At 39.3% G+C, this 26884-nt stretch overlaps 1 protein-coding gene across 2 annotated transcripts in view; it reads right to left on the bottom strand.

Moving 5' to 3' along the window:
• LOC119741508 overlaps nucleotides 1-23645 on the bottom strand; it is a 96006-nt gene extending 72361 nt beyond the window's left edge. For both annotated transcript variants that reach the window (XM_038217292.1, XM_038217300.1), the window contains exon 1: nucleotides 23377-23645. In XM_038217292.1, the coding sequence (XP_038073220.1) occupies nucleotides 23377-23630 (254 nt within the window). In that variant the 5' untranslated portion in view covers nucleotides 23631-23645. The remainder of the gene's footprint in view (nucleotides 1-23376) is intronic.
• Nucleotides 23646-26884: the final 3239 nt, after the last annotated feature.

Raw genomic sequence — 26884 nt, 5'->3', positions numbered from 1 at the left:
CCTCTGGCCATACACTATCACAAGCTCTGTAGTACAGCCAGAGCGGCAACGTTCCCTGGATGCCTGAAACCGATGTTTGGTTTTGTTTTGTTGTTTTGATTACATACCTGTACATCTTGTGGCCTGACGACCAAATTACACGTAGATTAGATTAGATTAGAAATTTATTGTCCGCATCATAAAAATACAGAAATTTAGTTTCCATTGGGTCATTTAAATATAAAACTACAATTCGATAAAACAATAGCTTATCCACAAAATTTACACAAAATTTAAATATGAGTACAATTCCAAAATTTAAAACTACAAGTAAAATTACAGAGTCTGAGAAATGAACTGGGGAACCTGCAGCAAAACATACAAAAAGGAATACCCCTATTAACGAACAGCCAAAGTGTTAAATAAATGAATGGAGTTGGGAACAAAGGATTGCCTGTATCGGGTAAGGTTTGGGCGAGGAACACAGAGTCTGAAACCGGATCTATTAAAAACAAAACAATCAAAAAGTGGATGAGTTGGATCTGACAGAATGAAATGAACTTTAGATATTGCACGTTCCAAAAAGATTTTGTCGTATGTTGGCAAGGTGAGACCGACAGAGCGCTGAGCCATTTTACGAATGCGCTCAAACCTGTCCTTATTTTTCTATGAAAGTGAACCAAATACACTAACTATGTTAAGGTGACAATGCTCTGGATTATAGACTGATAAAATAAACGTAAAATCGTCTTATCGACATTGAACTGTTTAAGCTTACGAAGGAAAAACATCCGTTGCATGGCCTTGCTAAAAACTACCTGAGTGTTTTTGTTCCAGTTTAGTTTATCATCAATAACAGTACCAAGGTATTTGTACTCACTAACCTTCTCTATTACGCTGTTATTTATATAAACAGGTTCATGAACTCCAGTGTTGTGACAAAAATCTACAATCATCTCTTCAGTTTTCTTAACATTGATAGTCAAAAAATGACGATCACAACAATCCACAAACTTTGTTACCTCCGATGTATAACAGAGTGGATCATCCTTTAAGTAGCCTGTAATAACCGTGTCATCTGCATATTTGATTATACAACAGTTTGAACTTGAACAAAGACAATCACTTGTATAAAAAGAAAATAACAGCGGTGAGATGACACACCCTTGAGGGGCACCTGTGTTGATTATCCTAACCTTAGAAATAACGTCTCCAATTTTTACCCACTGTTGCCTGTTCAATAAAAAATTATGAATCCACTGTACTATTTTCGGTGACACGTTCATTTGCATAAGTTTTTCTATTAGAATGTGAGGTTGTATCGTATTGAAGGCACTAGAAAAGTCTATGAACAATGACCTAGCATAAGATTTTGGTTTGTCCAAGTGACTGTACAGTTTATGAAGATAAAGTAGTACCCCGTCATCAACCCCTCTATTGCTCCGGTATGCAAACTGACACTTGTCCAAAAAAGAGCCTGCGTCTTTAAGAAGAAAATTCAAAACAAGTCTTTTGAGACATTTCATTATATTTGACGTCAGAGCTACTGGGCGGTTCAGTACTGAAACCTTACTGCTTTTTGGTACAGGGACTATCATAGAGGTTTTCCACATCTGTGGAATAGCCCCTCTATCTAATTTTAGTTGAAAATTTTTTGTAAAAATTCCAGAGAGTTGGTGACTACATATTTTCAAGATTCTGTTACCTACACCATCTGGCCCTGAGGCTTTATTAATTTTCAGGCCTGCGTACATATTCCTAACATCAGTCTCATTAATTAAAATGGTATCACATTCAGCATTAAGTTTTAGTGAGTCTTTCAAGAGATCATTTTCTAGGGTGAAATCATGACTGTCAAATCGATAATAAAAATTGTTTAGTTCGTTGGCAAAGTCACTGTTGCGTTGGAGTATGTTAACAATCAAAATACAAACCGGTATATATATCGTATATAAAAATACATCAACACAAAAAGAATGTAAATTACGAGACTTATGCACAGAAAATGTACCAAAATATTGCACTTATGTGACAAAAAACCCAAAGAAACACATATTCACATCACAAGAATAAAAAAAAACACAGTGTCTTCGGGTCCCCATACTTGTATTACCATGGGAAAACTCTTGTGTAGTCCCCACAAATGCGGAACAAGAATGGGTATACATGTACATGTAGTCACAGCACCATCACCACATCCCCCAAACCTTACCCCATCCCCGACCCGCCCCCCTCCCCCACCTCAACCCCCTACCCACACCCATCCCATCCTCCCCCTACCCATCCCCACCCCATCACCTACACATCCCAACCCCACCCAAACTCCAATCCTTATCGCCTTCCCCCTCCCCTGACCTGTACCCTCCCCTACACCCACCTACCCTATCTTCCCCCTATCCGTCCTTGCCCACCCTTACACATCTCCACCCTAGCCCCTACTCAAATCCCTATATCCTGCCCCCTCCCCGACCCCTTCCTAACCCAACCCGTACACCCATGCCCATCTTCTCCCCGTCTCCCTCTACCTGTCACTCCCTACCTGTCCCCACCCCACCCATACAAATCCCCACCCCACCCAAACCCAGTATTCCAACCCCTATCCCCCACCCCACCCCACCCCACCCCAACCCAACAAACCCACCCTAGATCCCTATCCATCCCACCAACCCAAATCCCGACTCCAACCCCTATTCCCCACTCCATCCCCACCCCCATCCTCCCCTACCCCATCCCTACTCCAACCCCTTAAAACTAAAAGATCAAACCAGAAGTTCATGCACATCCCCAAAATGCATAGTGTACATGTTATACCAGTATACATACATGTTATACCAAATGGTTCTGGCAGGGATTTGAGAAATTTTGTGACTATTCCAAAGACATAGGCCTAGACCATGGCTTTCAAATCTAGTGGGAGGGGGGAGGGGGGTAACATAGAACAGGTGTGGATGAGAGTTTGAGCAAATTTCGTACAATGGGCTAGTGTTCTATTGGCACGTGTTTTAAGTTTACAAACATCACCTTGGTTGTCATCATTTGAGGTAGAGTTATGACCAGATATAATATTACAAACACTTTTTTGGATAGATTCAATTTCATCAGATTGTTTACAGGTAAGACCAGAATGCCATATGACATTAGCATATTCAAAGACCGGTTTAACGTAACCATTGTATGCTGCAAGTCAGGTGCATTGAGTATTTGCGTCAAGTGCAGCTGAATTGACAAGAATTTGAAAGTCTAAAGGACCACTGCTCCCACATTGCGACTATCTTCGGCACCCTGGAAAAGATACTGGACAAGATTAAATAATGTGTGGTAGATACTCCTTCTATGTTGCCAAATTGACGGATATCTACATGTACCTCATCTTTGATGTCCAATTGGACCCAATGGGTGACGAAACCCTTCGCTATTTTAGCAAAAACTGAGGAAAGTGACACTGGCCTCAGTTTATCAATGGTAGGTGGAGATTGTTTAGGAATTGGTACAACAATTGCTTTCTTCCATTGCTCTTAAACTTTCCCATATAGGAGCTATTAATAATATCAGTGAGAGACACACCTAATTCATAGGCAAATACCTTGGCTAGTCTAGGAGGAAATTTGTCTGGACCAGCAGCTTTGGTCACTTTTATTTTTGTAAGCTCCGCATACACATTTCAAGGGTACAAATGGGGCGCAGGTCCTCTTGAAGGCAAAAAAGCAGGCAATATGGAGGCTCTTAATATAAGACAAAAGCCAAGGTTTATCATTATGGTGACTATGTACCCTTTTTGTGGGAAAATATCGAACAAGGGCCTCATCAAGCATCTCATAAAAGACATCACTCTTTTCTTGAAGACCACTACAAGGCTAAGGTCAAAAATAAAAATAATAGTTCTGCTTCCGGTTACCTGACTGACCCTATTTTTAAGCTGCGACCCTAAAATTTTTATCGGCAATTCCAAAAAAAATAACAATAATAATTGAATAAATAAAAATGAAAAATTGTTGTCTTTTCTGTCTTCACAAAATACCTCTCAACAACCTTTTAGCGTTAAAAAAATGCTTGCATCTACAGTCGACTCTCATTAGTACAAACTCATTAGTACAAACTCTGTTAATACAAAATTCTGGTTATAACAAACAAAGTCTTGGTCCCGACAGTACATTTATGTGCACAATGAATGAGACTGATATTCCTCTTAATACAAAATTCTGATATAACAAATAATTTGGCTAGGTCCGAACGAGTTTGTTATAACGAGAATCGACTGTATTTGTTTTCTTACTTACATTCGCTGTTTTTTTCAAAAGAAACCTCCGTTATTTTTACAAATTCGCTTACCGATATAACTACTTCGCAATTCGATGGTGACTATAATCACGTGCGTAAACCTAGCTCAATGCGGCGACGACTGGTTCCCGCCGCGCCGCGCAGGGGCCAATTTAGAAAACATGATGAAAATGCGGTAACCAGTCTGTCATGGCGATGCGATCGATAGCGCTAGCATACATTGAAGGCACGTGCACTGTCAACTAGTCGGATTTGACATTGTAAAAATGCCAAGAAAACACCGATGGAGAAAGAACATTTTTGAAAGTTAATTCACAGAACCGATCTAGCTTGTCTGTTCATGTATTTTCTGTGTTCAAGAGTTTATTTTGAGACCACACTACTCGTATTTGGAGTGATACATGCAGCGTGTTTCCCGAAATTTTTCGACCGTAAAAACAAGGTCTGTTGGCCGCGCACAACACACGCATAGGTCTCACACACTTCGGAGTTTTGACCAGCTTCCCATCCTGAGTAGCGTTGTGCATATGGTGCGAACAATCTGAATTTTCCATTATTTTTAAAGAATTCTCAACGTAAATATATTGACAATAATTAACCTATGTTTTATTCACTTTTTGTGGCCATTTTGTGTATAGCTTTTGTAGTGCAATGGAAATAGTTCAGGCTAAAACTTCACATATAATTGAATTCCCCATTCAATCTGCATAAAAAAAATGGCACAAATATTGGCAAAGAAAAAAAAAATTCCGACCGACCGACCCTATTTTTGAAAGGCATGTAATCGGAAGCAAAAGTATTTTTTTTTGGCCTAACACTTCATTCCAACTTTGATTTTGAATCCATGAACCAAAAGCCCTAAAATGGTATGGACGTACCTCTTTATTCATAAATCTACAATTCCGTGAAAATGTCATCCTGAGGACCTCGTGGCAGCTGATATAAGCGCTCAATCGGTCCTCGAACCCTCAAAGGTACCCATTTATACTCCTGGGTGAAGAGAGGCAATTGTAGTTAAGTGTCTTGCCTAAGGGCACAAACACCATGTTCCTGGCAGGGTTCCAACCCACGCACCTTCGTACATGAGTCAAACACCGTAACCACTGGACCATGGCGCTCTTAACCTTCATTAAGATGATATGGAAAAAAAACTTGTGGAAAGAATTCCATAACATGTGAATTCCTGATGAGCATGTCAGCTGGAGTTACTTGAGTCTTGAGTGGTGAAATCCTTATTCAACAATTCAGCTATACTAGGATGGTGCAGAAGTGACGTCACAGGCAAAGTGCATAATTAAAGTGAAAGAAAATAGGTGGTCACCAAACAGTGCAGGACGACGAAGACAATGAACGATGAACTTAGGGTGCATTAAAAACATACTACTTGTGATGAACTAGAGGAGATGTGAGCCTACAGGAAGCCTCATTCCTCTGATAGCTAGAAGGGCGGCTTCCTGGAAACTGGTTATGGATGGTGACAACACAGCAGCTGTTGGTAGCTGGTTCCATAATCGGATGGATTGTGGGTAGGAGTATTTGTACGGATCTATGGATGCATCTGGTATGGTGAACTTCAACTGGTGGTCATGTCTTCCTATAATGGCGCTGGTTGAATGATGGGTGGGAACTCTATGTTAACCAGTTCATGATGAATCTTATAAAACATGGTAAGTTGTGAGTCCAGGCGTCTAGTGTGAAGCTTCTCCCAGCCCAGGGTGTTAATCAAGCCAGACACAGATGTCATTCTCTGGAAGTCACTGAAAACAAATTGTGCAGCCGCCCGCTAAATTTGTTCGAGGCGGTTGACTGTATTGATGGTATACAGGTTCCAAGCTTCCGAAGCGTATTCTAGCTGAGGGCGTACTAGCGTCTGGTAAGCTCTTGCCTTGACATCTCTTGACATCTCAAGTACAAGGAGACAGGGTACGGCGAAGTAATCCAAGAGTGCGACTAGCCTTCTGCATGATTTTATTGCAGTGGTTGTCCCACTGGAGATCATGAGAGATAGTAACTCCGAGATACCGGTACTCATGTTGGTCAGCTCACTCAAGCGTCTGTCCAAAGATGTTATACTGGAAGGTACTTGGGTTGCGCTTCTTTGTTATAGAAAGGATGGCACATTTCTTAACAGTGAAGTGCATCAATCAAGTCGAGGACCACTCTGTGAGGGTTTCAAGATCTCTCTGAAGGATAAGATGATCGTTATGGTTCTCTATCTCCCTGTAGACAATACTATCGTCAGCAAACAACCGCATACTTGACTGGATGTTTTCTTGGATGTCATTTACAGTAAACTCCGGCTAAGACGGCACTCTTGGGACCACAGAATTTGTGACGGCTTACCCGAATGTCGGCTTCTGCTGCAAGTCGTCATTTTGCCGACTTACACAAACACACAAATTGAATCACGGAGTGAAAAAAAATAGATTGAATTAGGGCCTATGCGCATCTGTATCTGGATCATGCAAACAAGATTCATGGCTAAAATTCAAAAGCTTTGATTTACCCTGGTTTATTTCTACATCCATGGTTGATTCCAGCAAATATATCCTCAATGTTTATCATCACAATCAGGCTATGGTATTGATCACAGAAAGTGATGCATGTACATGTATGTACGTACGAAGCAAGGACAGCGCGGCCAGCAAGCGAGTCATACGATATATAGATCGCTTGCATACTGTACATCCATGGCCGTCCATGTGCATGTAGTGTACAATACATGTACATTGTGCACGCACGTTCGTGTACAGTCACGAACGTGTGCATGGTACTGGTACAATAAGGGGACCCACAAAATGAACAGAGCGCATGCGTGAAGTCAAGAGGGGTGCTGGTATTGATGTGCTATCGGGAAAACCCCTTTTTGATCACACACGTGCATCAATCACGGGCCGTGCCATAAACAGATGTCAGTTCGCAGTGTGTGGGACTTTTCATTAGACACTCCTTGCAAACTGTAGAGCACGATGCCGACTTATATAGAGGAATTTGTGTGGTTTTGAGGAAATGGGACTGAAAGTAACACGCCGATATAGGCGAAATGGCGATCGGAACTTTCGTCAGACGGCCGATTTAAGCGATATGACGGTTTGTACGATGTCGGTTTAGCCGGCGTTTACTGTATGTACAGCAAGAATAAGGCTGGGCCAAGGACTGAGCCCTGGGGAACACCTGATGAAACGTTTTCCCACGAGGAATGAGATCCATTGACTGAAACTCTGCTATGCAAAAAGGAATTAATCCACTCCAAAGTCGGTCCTTGTATGCCGTAGTAGCTTAGCTTGGCGGATAATCGTTGATGGGGCACCTTATCAAACGCCTTGCTAAAGTCAAGGAGTACTACATGTACGTCAACTTGGCCACGAGTTTGGAGAGTATGCGCCCAGTCATGACATGATGATATCAGTTGTGTTATAGTTGAAAGCTGTTTCCTGAACCAATGTTGTGAGTCTAGCAAGATGTTATGTGCACTGAGATGTTTAGCAACGTGACTAAGCGTAATATGCTCCATCACTTTACAGCACAGGCAAATAAGAGATATTGGACAATAGTGCGTCGGGTCATATTTAGGACCTTTTTTATACATGCCGGTTACAAGAGCTTGTTTCTTCTGGATTGGTACAGTTTGCGATGTGCTAGATATTTCTCCACTTCTTCGACGCCTATGGTGAGCTTTGGTATGGATGGATATGGTGATTGCCCTTTGTTTTGAATGTTAAAGTCTGGTTCTTGTGTGAAAACGGATTTCAAGTGTGTGTTGAGTGCTTCAGCCTTATCCACATTTGTTGTGCAGAGTTTAGACGCAGTCCTCAATGTTGGAATCCCTAGGTTTTCCATTCTCATTAATTTGACATATGATCAAAATGACTTGGGTTTCTCAGTGAGGTTGTTACCTATAATATTGTTGACATAATTCTGGTGGGATTTATGGACAAATGATGCAACCCTGTTCCTGTACTGCCGGAAGCTACTCCATGATTGGCTGTTTTGTTGTTATCTCCCATTGCAGTGGAGCTTGTCTAGAGCTCTTCCGCATCAGGCGTTTGATGTCATGGGTTATCCATGGGAGATGGCATTTACCATGGCTCATTTTCCAAGGAACATTGTTGTTTATGATGTCATACAGGTGGTTTCTTATCTTTCCCCAGTTTGTGTCCACAGAATTTGAAGATAGATTGGAGTTAAGGAACTCCTGTGTGAATTCCTTGACCTTTTGTTTTAGATTTTCAATATCTGCTTTTGGGCAATTCCACAGTAACGGAAGGACGTTTTCACTCATTAAATATAATTTCAAATGTGTGTATCATTGACACTGTTATTAGTTACAGCAAACAAATGTCACAATTGTATTGTTAAGATTCTACCTTCAATTTCCACACTTTTGGGGGGCATGAATACTTCTCGTTCATGAATTATAAATATTAATGAGGTCGGTAACGGAAGGACGGTAAAACGCACAAGGGTTTTCCAATTTACATGTGTTTTGCGTAAAATCTGTGAATTTTATGGGGCAATTTTATTTTAAAGGTAGGAAATGGAATCCCTGAAGCTTTACCACCTTGCATTTGAATTTAAATGTTTTGGTAATGTAATAACAACGTCTTGAGTGGATTATAATTTGGTAACGAAAGGATGGTAACGGAAGGACAAAAGGTTTACTCAATTATAGCATGAACAAAATGTTAATTCACACTAATTATATAAGTGAAACAAATTGCTGAAATGTGTAACTGAATGTAAAATCAACAGTATGCAGACCTGGCATAAATAATTATACCCAAGAAACTATTGAGATAAAGATAGGTGCCTGATAATTAATGATAATAAATGAAAAACGAAAACAACCAAAAACACATAATTCACGAACACAAGACTAACAGAAATAGACGTCAAACCCATCACCTCAATCCTTGAAAGTTTAAATACACAGTATTTGAACACTTGAGTATATTGGTTACATGTTCACCAACAACTTTTAATACTACCGGTAGGTTCAGTGGTTTACATGTACCTAAAGGGCGGGGGGGGGGGGGGGGGGGGGGGGGGGCGACCAGCCTATATGTACATTTAAGTTAAAAACATCTACCGGCAGATTGATGGCTTCCGAATCATTATGCTTTAACAAAATGTTTTAGGTGTTGCTTTTAATTGAACTCTAAATTCAATGTGTGAAATCAAATTATAGCCTAATGGTTTAGAGTATTAACAATAATTAACTGATAAACATCCAAACTGAAGTTGTTAACTTAATTTGTCGAAAACTGCACCTCGCATGTCTTACACATGTAAATTGTATGAATGCCCAATAGTACCGGTACTTTCTGCCATCTCATTTTTGACTTAATTTGCTTCTGGAATGGCTTCACAGAAATTGTATCTTTCTCTATTGTCCATGAATGGTGATAGCAGCAACTTAATGATTTGATATTCTGCAACAACTCCATACATGTATGAGTACCGGTACATTGTCATACATGTACATTGTACATGTACATGTTATACATATGCCTGTGCCATCCTTTGTAATGAACACCTTGCCCTGCTTATACCACCTTTGTGAAGTAGTCAGGTGGCATATGGTCGGAATCGTGACCGACTGGTCCAAAGCACCAAACTTGGCAGATAGATTCTTATAGCCCAAGAAAAGATATTTAGAAGGGGTGACACCTGAAATTCTTTTAGGAAGGGTGCCTAATTTGCATAAATCGTTAATCCCTGCCGTGTAATATTTTATTCCCATATTTGGGTATATTTTTATTTTTTATTTTTTTGAAAAGTGTATTTTGGTGATTCTACTTGCATATTCTTACTTCAATAACATTTTTTAAAGCATATAAGTGACTGAATAAATAGGAGGACATAGTAAAGAACCAAAATTGCTATTGTTCACTCTAAAGTTGCGCGCATTTACCTTTTCCTCAGATATCATCAACTATAGTTTCGCCAAACGTTACCCTGACATAAATAAGTGGGAAATCGTGTGAAAATTGATAACATTCTGATGTTTAGCCCAAAAGACCAAAAAAGAGGAGAAAACGTGGTGTCCGTAAATTAGGCTACTACGGGAAGGGTAACGTGGGGACTTCAACAAGTTCGACGAAACCCCCCCAAATAAGATATTATTGTTGTTTACAATAATTTTGTCTACGCCAAAACGTTTTCTCAACAATAATTTTGGGAATTTCCTTGAACTTGTTCCAGTCTCCCATGTAAGGCAACCCTTCACCTACTTGTTAGCCCAATTTATGGACACCTCGTTTTTCCCCAGTTTTTGTTTTCTGGGCTAAATATCACAATGTTATCATTGTTCACATGAGGTTTTAATAGGGTAACTGTACCAGTAAGCTACTTGGTGAATTTGAAGTTTGACATCAATGCTGATGTTTGGCAAGACTAATTGATGATATCTGGAGTCAAGGAAAATGCGCGCAACTTTAGGGCATAATAGTAGCAATTCTGGATTGTTACTTTGTCCTCGCAATTATTCAGTCACTTAAATGCTTTGGAAATGTTATTTATGTAAAGATATGTAAGTAGAATCCCCAAAATACACTCTTCTCAATTTTTTTTTCTTTTTAAATATACCCCCATATGGGAATAAATATATTATAAGCAGGTACCGGTATTAACAATTTATGCAAATGAGGCACCCTTCCAAAGAGAATTTCAGGTGTCACCCCTTCTAAATATCTTCTCTAGGTCTATAAGAATCTATTTGCCAAGTTTGGTGCTTTGTACCAGTCGGTCATGATCTTGACGAAAATTAGATCTAAGCCACCTGACTAAAGGTGGGTCACATAAATGTCCCTTCAATGCTCATTATACATGTATGTAGTTGCAGTGATTTTCATTTTTCAAACATGAGCACAAATGTCGTAACATTTGATAAAAATAACATTTGTCCTTCTGTTACCGTTACCAATTTGGTAACGGAAGGACACAATTTAATTAATTGTAATTAAAAAACGAAAAGTACAGAAGTGTCAGTTATAATGTCATATTGAAGGCCTACCTTAACTTGCTTTGCACAATAACTTTCATTGCATCATACTGCAAGTTTTAAAAATAAATTAAACATTTTTAAAAATAAATTAAAAATATGTATTTTTTCGGTAACGGAGGGACATTTTCGAAGGCTGAAATATTAGAAGTCACTGAAGCGAAACAAATTACGCAAAACGTAAAAATAAAAGTTTCAGTCAGTTTTTCATGACCAATACTTTCTCATTGACAGAAACTGATGGCATTAGTACATATTTTTGTGTGTGTATTGGTAGAGTATTTTCATATCACTATTAATAAAAATTTTAGGATTAAAACAGGATTATTACGTAATCCTATTATTGGTACCAAAATGAATCAAAAATAGATTCCGACTTCAAATCTTGAAAATATAGACTTTTAGCTTTCATTTGACATCAAACTTGTTTAAGTCACATGCATTTGAATTTTTTGGTGTCATGTCCACTTTGGTGTGGAACTGCCCTTTTACGAAATTTAAGATTTTCCTTGGTGGTTTTATTTGTTGTTTAGGTCTCATGTTTATGTCAAAGGTTACAATACTTCCGGTATGATCTTAAATACCCGGAACAACTTCTATGTTACTGACAAGTTGTGAATTTGGTAGTGACAATCAGGTCCAATATGCTATTGGAAACTGGTCTAGTGACCTCCATAACAAGTTGAGAAAGTGAGTTTTCTAATAAGAAGTTCAGAAAACTTTTATGAACACTGGCTATCTTGGAATTTGTGGTACTCCATGAGTTCCAGTTTATATCCGGAAAATTGTAATCACCGCCAATGATGATCTTTGGCAGTTTTGATCTTTGCTTTGAGAATATCAAAGAAAGAGAGCTTGCTAGCTCATCTAGGATTTCAGATTTGTTTGATTGAGAACCATAAAAACTGGCAATGTACAATGGTTTGGAATTTGTAAATTGCAAACTGGCCCAGATGACTTCACAGTTTGAGTTCAAGTCTGGAATGTCAGCAGAAATAAGTGTGTCTCTATCTTTGCGGTAGACAGTAAAATTGTCAGGAAATATTGAGTATGTGGCTATGTCAGAGCTGATCTTGGACTCACAGCCAAATATCAAATCTGGGTTAGGTTGCTCAACTGAAGCACGAAATGCTGCCTGTTTTTTTTTCATGCCCTTCAGACCACTGCAATTGATTAACATGGCCTCGACTTAGTTAGTTTTTTTGTAGGGTAAACTTTCTGAAGGTTTGTTCTGAATTGGTATCAGTTGGTGTGGAAGTTCTGGGAAGAGCTTCATTTTGTGATGTCCTCTCCATTACACTTAATGAAGAGAAAGGATTTGAGAGCTCAATCGATCTCGTACCAAAAAGTGAGCTATCAAAATTGGGACAACCAATGGTAACACACCCATGAATACATGTAGCTACCAGATGCATTCATGAAGTCATTGTAGTGGTGATCTGACAGTCCGACACATTCAAGGTGGCACCAGAAGTTGCAGTTATCACATAATATAGCTCGGGCATCGTTTTCAACTTCAACTTGGCATATACCGCATGGGTAATCCAGACTTGGGGACCTGGGTTTGTTTCAACTTGTCCGCCAAGCGAAGTGCCAAAACCTTACTTGTGTGAGCTGATCTTTGTTGTTTACTCACAAGAAGATTAAGGCTCCACTTGGCCAATTGATCAAGGCTAGTTTTAACAGTATGAGTCAATTTTGTGGCTTGAGAGAATATCAGGGCAATAACTCTCACAAAGATGGTTGTACCATTGATGAGACGTGAACAACGGAACACTGTTGATGGTATGGGTACTATAGGCTGAACCGTTCTGATTTGGTTCAAGGATGGGCAGGTCATAAGATATGCATTCATGACACATTTTTGGCTTTTCCGCTGAACAGCGGAAAAGCCTTTGTTTTTGTTCTGATTTTTTTTTCTTCTTCTTTTTGATCTTTTTGGGTCCACCCCAAATCCCATTGACTTTGTACACGTTTTTGGTACCCGCCACTTTTGACCTAAAACAAAGTCCTTTTCCAATGAAACTTATCTCAGGTAAAGACCCTATAGTGAAGTTGTGTCTCGAAGAGTGACGTCATGATTACGTCATCATTGGTCACGTGACGTCATCACAAACGTGCATATTTGGAAGGCCTAGGCCTATATCTACAGAACAGCAAGTCCGATTGGGTTGAAACTCGGTATGTTGGTAAACCGGGATGTGTTATAGGTAAAAATTGAGGTGACGTCACGATGATGTCATCATGCGATTTAATATAATTTTTTGAATTTTTGGAGCTTTAAGCCATATCTCACGAACGCAACATGCAAAATTGAAAATTCTTGTTGTATTATGTTTGTTAGTAATACGTGTTTGCCAAAAATTTAGAACAAAAGTGTGACGTCACGATGACGTCATCAAAAATGCCATTTTTGAAAACACATATAAGGAAAGGCCCAATCGTCATGAAACTTGGTGGATAGGTAGATGGTATCACAAGTATGCAAAATCTGAAATGACGTCACCATGACGTCATCGGTTGATTTTTTATGATTTTTTAAATATTTAAAATTTTATTGCATTTACAAAATTTTACACTTTGTTTCATTGGATTAACGTCAAACTTGGTGCACATCAAGACTACAATAAAAAATATGTGGACTGACAGGTATTGTTATGATGACGTCATCATGGGACACGTGGCGTCATCACAAACGTGCATATTTTGAAGTCCTATATCTACAGAACAGTAAGTCCGATTGGGTTGAAACTCGGTGTGTCGGTAGACTGCGATGTGTTATAGATAAAAAATGAGGTGACGTCATGACGACGTAATCGTGCGATTTGATATGAATTTTTGAATTTAAATACCTTTAAGTCGTATCTCACGAACGCAACATGAACAATTCAAATTCCTTGTGTATTTTGTTTGTTCGGTAATAGGTATATATATACACATTCTTTTAAAATTTGTGACGTCACGATGACGTTATCAAAAAGGCAAATTTCCAAAACACATATAACAGAAGTTCCCATCCTCATGAAACTTTGTGGATAGGTAGATAATGTCACAAGTATATGCAAAATTTGAAATGACGTCGTCATGACATTATCGGTTGATATTTTTATGACTTTTTAATTTTTTAAGATTTTATTCCGCTAACAAAATGTTACACTTTCTTTCATGGGATTTATGGTGTTGTTACGATGACGTCATTGCGGGACATGTGACGTCATGTTAAAAGGTGTTAATTTTGAAGTCCTATACATGTATGTGAAGAATTTAGTCCTCTAACTACGGTATCTAATTGCATATGGATAAAACAACAACCCCCCCCCCAAAAAAAATACGGAAAAGCCCTACGTTCTGTTCATCGAACAGACATAGCTCGATCTAGTTGTTACTTTATTTTGTAGGGTATGTAAATGTTTACCTGTATGCGTGCCAAGGTACACGCTGTTTATTTGGTTGTTTATAAATAGTGGTCGGCTGTCATTGCATTGGTTTACCAGCAATGGAACAGTTATACCAGTGCTAGTAGACAAGGGTATCTAGACAGATTTAATTGGATATGCACATTGCAGGGTGCACACAATATAAACAGCATGGAGCCATTTTGTGATTTGCAAAAGTATGAATTTAATGATACAGCTCAGAAAACTGGTTCCACTGGTTGGAGCTGCAAACAATGAAACACTACCGCTAGTGACTGAGCTTTTGTCTGCATTGTTTGCATATATCCAATGAGGGGTAGGTTGTATGAGATACAACCAGAACAAGTAGCATCATAATTGGAAGGTTCTAGTTGATCGCCTGTACCGGTATGCTTGCTATAGGCAACAATTGCTGGAATAGCAGTGGCATTTGAGGTGATTGTGGTGGTGAAAGAGTGAGTTTTTCCATGCAAATCAACCTTGTGCACATCACTAACAGCCACTAATTGGTAGGCTAGTAGCAGGAGTGATGCTGGACATGTTTCAAAAGTGGTCATCATAAAGGTAAAAAATTAAAAAGCCCTAAACAAGATTTACAAATCCTTATTTTTAAAGTAGATTAACCTACTTTTACTATTTTGAATAAAAAAAATTAAATTTACATACTTATCTCAGTCAAAAGTTGATTTAATAGTGTGGCCAGTGAAATCAATTCATGTCGGACGGAATTTTTTTGCATTTAAAGAAAACCCCACTCATAATAAGTACAAATGCCTTGAATTCTATCTTTTCCACAAAAACAAGAACTTAGATTATCTTCAGTCATTATCCATTTCATCATTATTGCTGCTGCTGTAAATCTTGGTATTTCATTTCAAATGACGATTTTTGTTGTCAAGATTTCCGTCCGACATGCTTAAGGTTGTTAAAATGTTTTTTTTTTTCTAATTTACTTGTTTTAATAAAAAGGCAAATATTGTCAAGTATCAATGAATAAACTCAGTATTAACACCAACAAAAAGTTTTATGTTTCACCTTGTCACCCTTCGAGATAAAGTGAATAAAAGTGCTTTCCGTCCGACATGCATGTCGGACAGAATGGTACAGTATATGTCGGACGGAAATGGACTTTACATTCCTAGATAGTTGTGCCTCAGGGAACTGATATTAATAATTGTTAATTAATAAACATAAAGTAGGGTATAAAGAACTTTTACCAAGTTGATATTGTTCTTTGATCATTTCAGTACCATCAAAGCAAAGCCTACACAGACCAGTAAGATTCCGTCCGACATATATTATATAATGAATATTGCTATTATCTGCCTTTTCTTCACTAGCGGTTAAACCCCCCCCCCCCCAGGGGCGGATCCAGGAATTTTCGCCCAGGGGGGGGGGGGGGGTTTCATTGGCAAAAAGATCTGAAATGTAGACAGGGTTTTTGTTCGTACCATACTTTCAATGGGGGGGGGGGGGGCTGTTCAATCCGACAATTACTAACAGTATATCACGAAATGGTATACATACCAGTACATGTATGCTCCCAGAACCAAGCTGGCTCTGTCCGTATTTTGTGCATTTGAAGGCGAACATTATTGCCAGTAAAAAAATATTGGGTGGGGGGGGGGGGGGGTGTTTTACATTTGTTTTTATTAATTTCATTAATTTCTGTAGGAAAATCATAATATCTACCTCACGAAACTGTTTAAAAATTACCAAAAAGGTGCCATTATATCAAGACTCTAATTTGATTTAAGGATGTGAATCTGCATTTAATTTGATAAACGTTTAGCAAAATTTTCCCGTAGCGTTTAAACGTTTAAACGTTTAGTCAACACTTCAAAAAGACTGCCGCCTGTGTCCCAGTATAATGTGCCATAACTGCAGTCACATTTATATACACTTGTATACACTTTAACCACCATTTTGTCCCATGTTCTTTTGAAGTCTGCAGGCTAAATAAATTAAGAAGAAAAGAATCTTCTGCATTCTGCAAGTGTTGTCGAATCAAATGTACACTCAAGAAATGTCAAGGCCTGAGGAAGATCGTTTATTTGTATTTTTAAGCCCCAATTTTCTTTTAAAAAAAAACCCCACACCTTTTATTTAACGGAATGCAAACTGCATCCAAATTCCAAAATATGAAAAACTTTGACTGCACAAATTTCCCGATAGCGGCAGCATTCTTGAGCTGCTAGTTATCTGCAGGCTGCCAGAAAAATAGTCACATATAATTTCTTGCTATGCAACCGACAGTCCCAGCCCAGGCATCACAGGGGAGCCTCCTAGCAACATTATTTCTAGGCAACCTGAAGTTGCGCTTGGTGGAAGGAATGTCATATTCATGAAAGCAGACGGACCCGTGATGAAAGCAACCAATGGCGTATTTATTTGCCGGGAACCGGCTCATTTCATTGGCTGAGATACTATCATCGCTGTTTATCATCTAAGAATCTTCCAATTACTGGCGGCAAGTCATCAAAGGATTTAAAGTTCGATAGCCTACAGCTGAACCCAACCGCATATACTTTGTAACAACGAGAGCGGCATTGTATCAATTTGAACAATGCTGCTGTCAATCATTCTCTGTAAGGGCTTTTTCGGAGCTGGATTTTATTTGGGCATTTTTTTTTCAAAGGCCCAGGGAAAAGTTTGTACGAAAAGTGAGGAAAACTGAAATAAACATGGAATTTCACCCCTGTAAAGGCCTGTATCGTGTACATGTACATGAATAAATGATAAATAAATGTATTTTCCTTTTTTTGTTGTTGGTTTTTATTCGGGGGGGGGGGGGGGTTGATATTCCAAATAATTAATTGAATGCACGTCATTTTTAAAACTGGACTGAAGAACAGTAAGGCCAGTATTGCTAGTCCAGATTTTATTCTAAACCAACTTGACAGGGGCCTTTTTTGACGACTGCGTTACCATTACTTGCCGTTGGGGAAAATGTTAACCGACAAGAATTTTTAAAAAGTGCCCTTACCAATGGGTCTGTATTTTACGTTCTACATACATCCTTTGGCAACCTAATTTAAATGTAAAAAAAAATCCAACAATAAATATCCAACAATTTTATTTTTCGATGTAATTTTTATATCCAGGAAGGTTTTTCTGCCAATGATAGCAACATTTAATAATGTTCCTACAGAGGTAGATTTTTTTTTACTTATCACAATATATTTTCAAGGGGGAGGGGTGCACTTTGCGTAAAACGAGCAAATAATCTACGTTGATATCGCTCTTAAAAAAAAACGCAATTTCCTTCCTATAATAGATCCCGTAATATGCCACCGCCCCTCAGCTCCCGCCCTAAGATCCAAAAAATTGTTTTATTTTACCCCCGCCAACACCAAACACATTCTGGGTCATCATCATCGATTTCCTTGTTACAGAAGCGGCAGTAACTTTTTTTTAAGGGAGCGGCGGACTTTACAACACTTGGGAAAAAAAATAATCCCAATGCATCAAAATACATCGTTTTAAATAACGCCTTCACTTGAGTAGCTTATGGGGGAGCAGGGTAAACTTTTTTTCCTCGCCGGTTTTAAAATCATTATGAAAGTGCTAGCCGTTGGTTTGATTGCTGCACACACCAAGTGATGATTTCAGCAAATACAAGCACATTCAGAGGAAAATACAGAAAAAAGACAGACTCAGAATTGTTTTAAAATTCGGTAATTAATCAGAATAACCTTAGGAGATCCCGGCATCGATCTCGGCCCAGCGGCGTATTGAAAACATCAAACACAGTGTATCAATTTGACACAAAACAGTTGCTGATAATGGAACAATGTATTAATAAAACTTCTTGGAACGTGATCAACTATAAAATGCGTTTCTAATTCTTTATAAATGAAATAGAATAAACATCGTAGATTCTTTGTAAATAAAACTGGAGGGTAGATTGCGCAAAATACGAGGTCCCATTTTTGAAATTTGAGTTCCGTTTAAACGTTTGGGAAAATTTCTAAACGGATTTGATTTTTTTTCCGTTTACACGTGTGTAAACGTCACATCCTTACTTTGATTGAAACAAAACAGGGGCCCTACACTACACGATCGTCCTAGTTTTTCCAGGCAATGACTCATCAACCATCAGAGAGGGATAACATGTCCTTTGAAGTGAAATTTAGCAGGGAAAATATTGAAGCATTTAGTCGGAAAACACTTAGAATTTTTCAGACCAGTCTCGTACACAGGTTGTCAAGTGGTGTACCTACAGGCCTATGGAATTCTTTCCAATGTGTCATCAGGTTGCAAAATTTTTTTCCCAAAAAGTAATTGTTGAATGATAAATAACACTCTTGACTCTATTTGACATGTTTGATCAAAATTAAAGAGGGGCCCTACACTACACGATCGCCAGGCTAGGCATGCTAACATGGCTAGGAGGACGGTAGACCCGTGAACGTGGCTTGTAAACTACGCCACGCTCTTGTACCATTTCAAACCAAGTGATATCGTCCTTCCGTGACAAAAACTGAACATTTCTTTACCGTGTGATAAGTACTCACATATCAAGCTTTCTTGAACATGTTAAAATCTGTTTTTACGCAAAATCTGGCATTTAAATGAAATTCGAGGTAAAATCTGGCAAGATCTCGACGTCCTGCAACCTATGATTTACCAGACAGAACTCTGGAGTGCTCTGAAACATGCATACATAACTAAATCAGGCCCACTTTACTCAGTTTAGCCAGCAAATTTCTCCAAAAAAATTTCACTGAGGCAAAGAAAATGTCCTCAGTATTTCACCAACCAAGTTTGCAGATTCAATTCAATTTATAAAGGAGACTTTTCTTCAATATTTTGCACATGAGAGGGAAGTCAAGTGATTTCAAAATGGGGCTAAATACTAGACTGGTACAAGTCCAACCATGGTCCAACTATTTGAAAAGACTGACCTCTTCATTCAGTGTCAATAGTCTGGTGGATAGACTATGGAGAAATGTGTAGTAAACTGAGACTAGTTTCCGCTTCATGCCACATGTTTCTTAAACTCTTTTTGCATGGTTGATTGATGCAGTACTGAAGCTGTGCCTCAACGAATTTTGTTGAAGAATTCCTGTTTTGTTTCTGTTTAAAACATGTTTTTTTGTGCCTGTTTCTAGTAAGAAAACAGAAATAAAATACTTTTTCCCCGTTTCCTGAAAAAGGACTACATTCCACCAACTGTTTCCTGGCTGTTTTATTTGATGACATTTTGTTTTTATTCTGTTTTGTTGTGCCTCACAAAACAAAACAGGATAAAAACACGATTTAAGGATTTTTTAAAAATGTTGAACTGTTCTTTGGCTGTTTTGGTGGAACTCAGAACAATAATGAAAGCTCAATGTCTGTTTTAGTACTGTTTTTTTGGGACTTAGAATTTTTTTGAAAAGTATTGGGCTGACTAATTGATACATCAATGTGTATGACTGTTTTTTCCTTGTTTCCTGGTTGTTTTTGTTATGTTTTCTGGAGAGGCATATGCTACCCAGACTGCACTATACTCCCTTTGACCCTTGGTGACCTCATGCATGTACTGGGTGTATGGAAAATTTCATTTCAGTTACAATTTGAATCAGTACTGCAGTGGGCTTAGGACAGGCAGACATGTACGTAGGAATAATTGTATCAAATTTGTGATTGCACTCTTTGTCTTTTGCACACAAATAGTTGTCAGTAGCTGGGTTGTTATTATAGACAACTATTACATTGGTTCATGTATCTGTCTGGTTAAATACTAGCCAGTACTTTGAATATTTGATGTGATCTGCAACTCATGGTGCGTGTAAATGCATGAATTGATGCAGATATGCATAGAGAATGAGTGCAATTATCATCAATTATATTTGCATGGTAAGTTTCCGTATTATACAAGTACCATTTGGATTATAGCTATAGCTGTCATAAATTGGGTAGATTTTGTTTTGTTTTTCTGCAATTTTAGAATGTCGTGGCTATCATTACGGCAGCCTGGTATAGGCCTAACACATATGATTTTATTTAAACTGCTATATTGTTACGGCATTGATCGACAGCTACATGTAGTTGACCATGGCTCCCAGCAATATTAAATGCATTTAAAAATTTTGGATGAAGCTTCGGACTAATGACCCTTCAGACAAACCTTTAGATTATCAAAGCTTCGGACAATCCGACTGTCACTGCTGTAACAAGCCACTTGTTTTTAGGAATATATCCATGTGTTTCTGAATGTAAGAGGACATGTACATACATGTATAACCTGTCAAGCAAAAACACACAGCCAGAAAAACTTTTGCTTGTTGCTTTACTTTAGGGATATTCTCGTGTTGGTCAGTATAGTTTTAAGGGATACATGTATCTACTCTGTATTTTTGTATGTTTCTATATTGTATGCAGAAAATGTTTATTAACAAAAAGAATTTGATCATGTGAGCTACTTGTATTTTCAATGTCACACTAATGCTATAATCATGTTATTGTTCAAAAAATAAAGAGCACATGCATATTTAAACCTGATTTGGCCTTTACAGTTTTTAAAACAACTAATTTTTTTTAAACAGTTGTCTATTAACAACTGTTTTTTTTTTAAAGAAATGTTTAAAAAAAAAAAAAAGTTTGAAGTAGGAATAAAACATGTTTTATGGTTTAAAAAACAGGTTTTAAACTGTTTTATTTTTCCCCTGTTTTTTGAGGTGGCAAAATCCAACCAAATAAAACATGCTTTTTAAAAAAAGAATTGTTTTCAAAACGTGTTTCAAACAGAATAAAAACATGTTTATTTCCTGTTTGAATTCGATGATTTGGACTGGTTGTTTAGGCGCCAGTGTATTCTCTTGTTTTGCATGTTTTCAATACCTTAAGTTTTGGGACTCTCATACACAGTATTGAGAGTCCCAAATTTTCGGACTGGTGATTTACCACGTGATAAGTGCTGCGGATAATTTGGTATCGCACTGACGCTCTGGGCATTCCTTATGTCCGGATCATAAGTGCGATTCCAAATTTTTCGCTACGTTCATCACGTGCATGGTCTCGTAATTGGCCAATCTGGCGCCGCCTATCATATGCACCACATGAAGCAGACGGGTAGCTCGGAGGGCTCCAATAAATTGGCACGCAAATGACCCTGGGTACTTGTTTAGTTAACGTTAAAATCTAATTTCTAGACATTCGTACATGGGTCTTAATTCATTGACGGCAAATTTCGTCGAAATGACACATCCTGAACACGCGGGAAGGCAAATTTAGATTTCTAGGTACATTGTAAGTACTCACCATGCATACAAAATTATGTATGGCGGATTGATTTCGCAAGGTCGAAATGACACAACAGCAAGGTGTTGTACACAACGCCACGTTCACAGGTCTAGGAGGACGGTAGTCCCATTTGTGTGGCCTCAGTATTGCTGCGCTGTACGTTAGGCCACACGTCTGGTTTCCCAATCGCCTGAGGAGTTTCGTCCAAACACTGGCGTGTATGCAATGATATGGACTCCAGAAAGATGCTAAATTTCTCGAAAAATTTGAAGAAATGTTACCTAATTTACCCGGAGGGCAAAAGATGAGAAATCATAGAATACAACTACCGGTAGCCGGAGTTACCCAGCCCTATATTGTATCATTGGGTTGTCATTTAGGGCTGGAGGAAGTTGTTCACCAAAACCAGCAGCATTGGCAGGTCCACACAAAAAATTGGAAAATGTGCAATTTTGTCCCAGTTACACACTAACTTCAACTGGAATTCACCCAAACCTTGCCTGGAATAACCACTACACAGGTTCTTGAAGTAAAAAACGATCCTCGATGAAGATTCAGCCTACAATTGCAGTGAAAAAAAGGAGGCATAACCGACAACCATGCGATCATGATGATGACCGCAGTTTGTTTGTGCACAAACAAAGGCCGGTCAAAGCGATGTCGATTACCATGCACAACACAGCAAACCACCAGTCACACTTGCCAACTGCACCACACGGCGTGGCATGGCGCTGAAGCCATGTTTGTCGGCCAACTTCAGCTGCCGTTCTACCTCTGCCGTGATGCGAGCGAAGCCTCATAGTTAGTGCAGCGCCGTGCAGTTGGCAAGTGTGACTGGTGATTCGCTGTGTTGTGCTTGTAGTGCTTGGTTTGTGCACAAACAAACTGTGGTCATCATCATGGGTTATGGGTCATTAAAGTTGTCGGTTATGCCTTTCACTGCAGTTGTAGGCTGAATTTTCATCATGGATCATGTTTTACTTCAAGGACCTGTGTAGTGGTTATTCCAGGCAAGGTTTGGATGAATTCCAGTTGAAGTTAGTGTGTAACTGGGACAAATTTGCACATTTTCGAAATTTTTTTTTGGACCTGCCAATAATGCTGCTGGTTTTGGTGAACAACTTGCTCCAGCTTCCAGGCTAAAATTTAGGGCTGGGTAACTCCAGCTAGAATACAACCATATGATAAACAGTGGTCAGGTGGTATGTAAATTTTTTTTTTTAAAGGGTGCGCCAGTGTTTGGAATAAACTCCTCAGTAGTACTGGAGAACCTGGCGTGTGGCAATATCGCGGCCATATAGTGTGGGGCTAGGAGGACGGTAACCCGGAAGTAGGCCTTCATCCATTGCTAGTCTCCAATAGGCCTACATTAATCACACCACGTGCCCAGTGTCAGTGAACTGTGACTGTCAAGACTCAATAAATTAAAACCAAAACAAAAGGAGAAAACTTATGCAAAACACTCCTCACCTAGTAGCAGTACACACGTACGAATGCGAGTCATGAATGTTGCCACGGTCGATCAGATCTACACCGCTGTGGCTATGGAGCGTCCTGTTTGCAATGCGGATATTGTTTGGAAAAAAATAATTCACCACACTGCGCCCTGCCTGTTGCAAGCAAAAAGAGGGCGCTGTTTCACTGCCCACGGTCCGGCGATCGACAGAAATGACAATGTACGTATGTTCTACCAGCTCATTTATGCTGTAGGTAGTTAGGCCCATGATTATGTAAATAATGCATTATAAATAAGCCTAAATAAGCCGAAGAACTAAATTATGTAATAAATAAATGAATTATAGGCGATCGTGTAGGCCCAAGTCATGTTCCCTAATTAACGTGGCGCACTTCGAACATGTCGAAGCTTAATTACCCGACTTTCCTCGACCTCGTAAAGTAGACCGACTGCATCTGGTCGTGCGTACAGTACTATCGCAACACTATCGCAACAAAGCTTGTAATGTACGGCCAGATGCAGTCGGGCTATCGTGAAGTTGTTGCCAAACCTCAAATTCATGCAGTAAAATATTGGTACTTTTACCTTATTAAGGCTTGCTGTTTAACCTCTGTGAACAATTTCAGTTTTACATAGAATTTAATCCGAAATTCAAAAACGGTGGCGTCCGGAAATTGGGCACAAATTGGCGGAGTGTTCCTTTAACGTGGCGCACTTGAATAAATCTCGGAAAATTCCCAAGTAACATTTAAGAATTTCTGTATAAACTTGATAAATTCTGATAAATAAATATTATCTCTACTTTTATACCCAGCCAGATGTTGGTCATAAAATTATTTTCTTACTTTTCGGGGCATTTTCAGAGGGTACCACTACCATGAAAATATTCTGGACACGTCAACATGTCTCCGCACATCGCTCCTAAGTTTTGGATATTTTTAACGTTTCTTTCATAAAAATGAAGTTTCAGCAAGTTACAATCGCTTATTCTCACTACAAGGTCTTAACTGGTTGGATTTTCCTGGAGTTTTGATCCCTGTACTTCGTATTTTCTGCCACTGGAATTTTCTACAATGTGACTGTGACGCACTTGGGTGAGTTCGATCCAAGATGGCGGACTCCCGCTGCAGCTAGCTGGCGTGTACTGACAAACATGAGATTGAGAATTCTAAACGTCAGCAAGCTATGATTGCTTATTCACTGCAAAAGTTTCATGGTTTTGGATTTTACTGGAGTTTTGTCTTTTTGTTTTGTCTGTGCTTCATATATTTGTTGATGGAATTTTCTACAAGTTTTCTACAATGCAACTGTGACGCACTTAAGTTGGGACCTGTTGGATGAGTTACAGAGGCCTAGAGTGTGTTGACTGTGTACAGTGGCGGTATTTCTGGTAAGCAGTATAGTGAGTTCCTGGGTAAAGAGCAAGGATTTACTTGGATTTGTCCACAATGTGCAATGCCGAAGTTCAGTAGCAGCTTCTTTGAAGATCTGTTAGTGCATTCATCAGATAACTCATTTAGCATTATCTCTGACTCTGACTGTGATAGTCTGCCAGATAATGATGATGCTCCAAAAACTTTTCACTGTCCGCCCGCTGTATCTAACAACGGAAACAAAAATAGATCTCATGCTACATGTACACGTAAACAGCCAAGACGCAAACTTAAATTGATGACAGTGAACTGTAATGGTTTGAAGAGTAAGAGGAAACAGACAGAACTGTCTGCTTTGATTGATCTGGAACAACCAGACATAGTGATGGGCACAGAATCTCATCTTGATGCCACCATCAAAAATGCTGAAGTGTTCCCTGATACATTTAAAGTCCAGCGTAGAGATGGGAACAGGCGGGGTCTTCATCGCCTATAAAGATGACATTGTCGCTAGTGAAGTGACAGTGGGGACAGATTGTGAACTGACCATGATCAAAGTCAAAACCAGTAGGGCACCACCAGTTTACATTGGTAGCTACATGTACTACAGGCCTCCCGGAAATGTTCCTAGTGACATCCAAAATTTGCAAAGGGATCTTGAGATGCTGTTTGATTGCAAGACTGTTCCCAAAGTTATCCTTATGGGTGACTTTAATCTCCCATCAATTGATTGGAATACCATGGCAGTGCATCCATCACCACAGTATGGCAAGTCAGTAAATGAGAGTATGGTCAACCTTGTCAGCAATTTCTACCTAGACCAACTCGTCCTTGAAGCTACAAGGAAGGGAAATGTGCTCGACCTGATCCTTACCAACGCTCCTGACAGCCTACAAAACGTAAATGTCGTTCCCGGTATGAGTGACCATGAGGCCGTGACTGCCGACTGCAACATAACTATACAAATAAACAGGAAGAAACCCAGAACTGTTTATTTGCACAACAAGGCAGACAACGAAGGGCTCAAAGAAGATCTTGCATCTTTTGCCACTGACTTTAGTACAACATGGGAATCACATACTGCATCTTCAAATAGGACCCATTTCAAGCTGCAGATAACAAGCATCATGGACAAGAATGTGCCAACTAAATGTCTGAAAGGCGGATGGGATCTACCATGGATGACACCAGAAATAAAACGCCTAACGAGACGTAGAAAACGGAGTACGCAACATACAAGAAATTCAAGATACAGAAGAACTGGACCAAGTACACAGCACTCCAGACACAAATCAAGCAGAAGCTCGATGAGTCACACACCAACTACATCAATGGCATGTGTGAGAACGAGGAGAGTGCTCCCAAGAGACTGTGGAAGTATGTCAAATCACTGAAGAGGGATGGAATGGGTATCTCTTCCTTGGTTTCAGGAAACCGAATTGTGACCTCACCTAAAGACAAAGCTGAAGTATTGTCCAAACAATACAGCTCAGTCTTTACGAAGGAAGATGTTGACACCATGCCATCCAAGGGTCCCAGCCCCTTTCCGGTCATGCTTGACATTACAATCACTACTACGGGAGTTGAGAAGCTGCTTACCTCGCTTAATCCTAGGAAAGCTACCGGTCCAGATCAAATACCGACTAAGATATTGAAAGACCATGCTTCTATCTTAGCACCTGTCCTACGGATTGTATACCAGCAGTTACCAAGGGCGGATCCAGAACACAATTTTTTGGGGGGCCAAAAAAAATTTTGGTCCCCCAAAAAAGTGGGTCAAAAAAATTACGGCGTGGGGTTCGGGGCCCGCTTAAGGGCCCCGAAATTTTTTGTGATTCTAGATGCTCTGTGGTGCGATCTGAGGCAATTTCTGACCACTTTAACCAATGTTTTTTGAGGAAAAGATGGTGGTGTACTCATTGCCTGCCTTTATTGCGATGTCACATAAAAAAAAAAAAATGGTTTTGTTTTGGGGGGGGGGGGGGGCCATGGCCCCCTTTGGCCCCCCCTGGATCCGCCCTTGGCAGTTACTTCATACAGGTGACATACCAGATGACTGGAAACAGGCCAATGTAACAGCAGTCTTCAAGAAGGGTGATAGAAGCCAGCCGTCAAATTACAGACCTGTCTCCTTAACCAGTATTGCATG

Source organism: Patiria miniata, unplaced genomic scaffold (assembly GCF_015706575.1).
Source record: "Patiria miniata isolate m_02_andy unplaced genomic scaffold, ASM1570657v1 HiC_scaffold_11, whole genome shotgun sequence".
NCBI lineage: Eukaryota > Metazoa > Echinodermata > Asteroidea > Valvatida > Asterinidae > Patiria > Patiria miniata.
The sequence above is the reverse complement of the archived record's forward strand: the minus strand, read 5'-3'. Positions and strand labels throughout refer to the sequence as shown.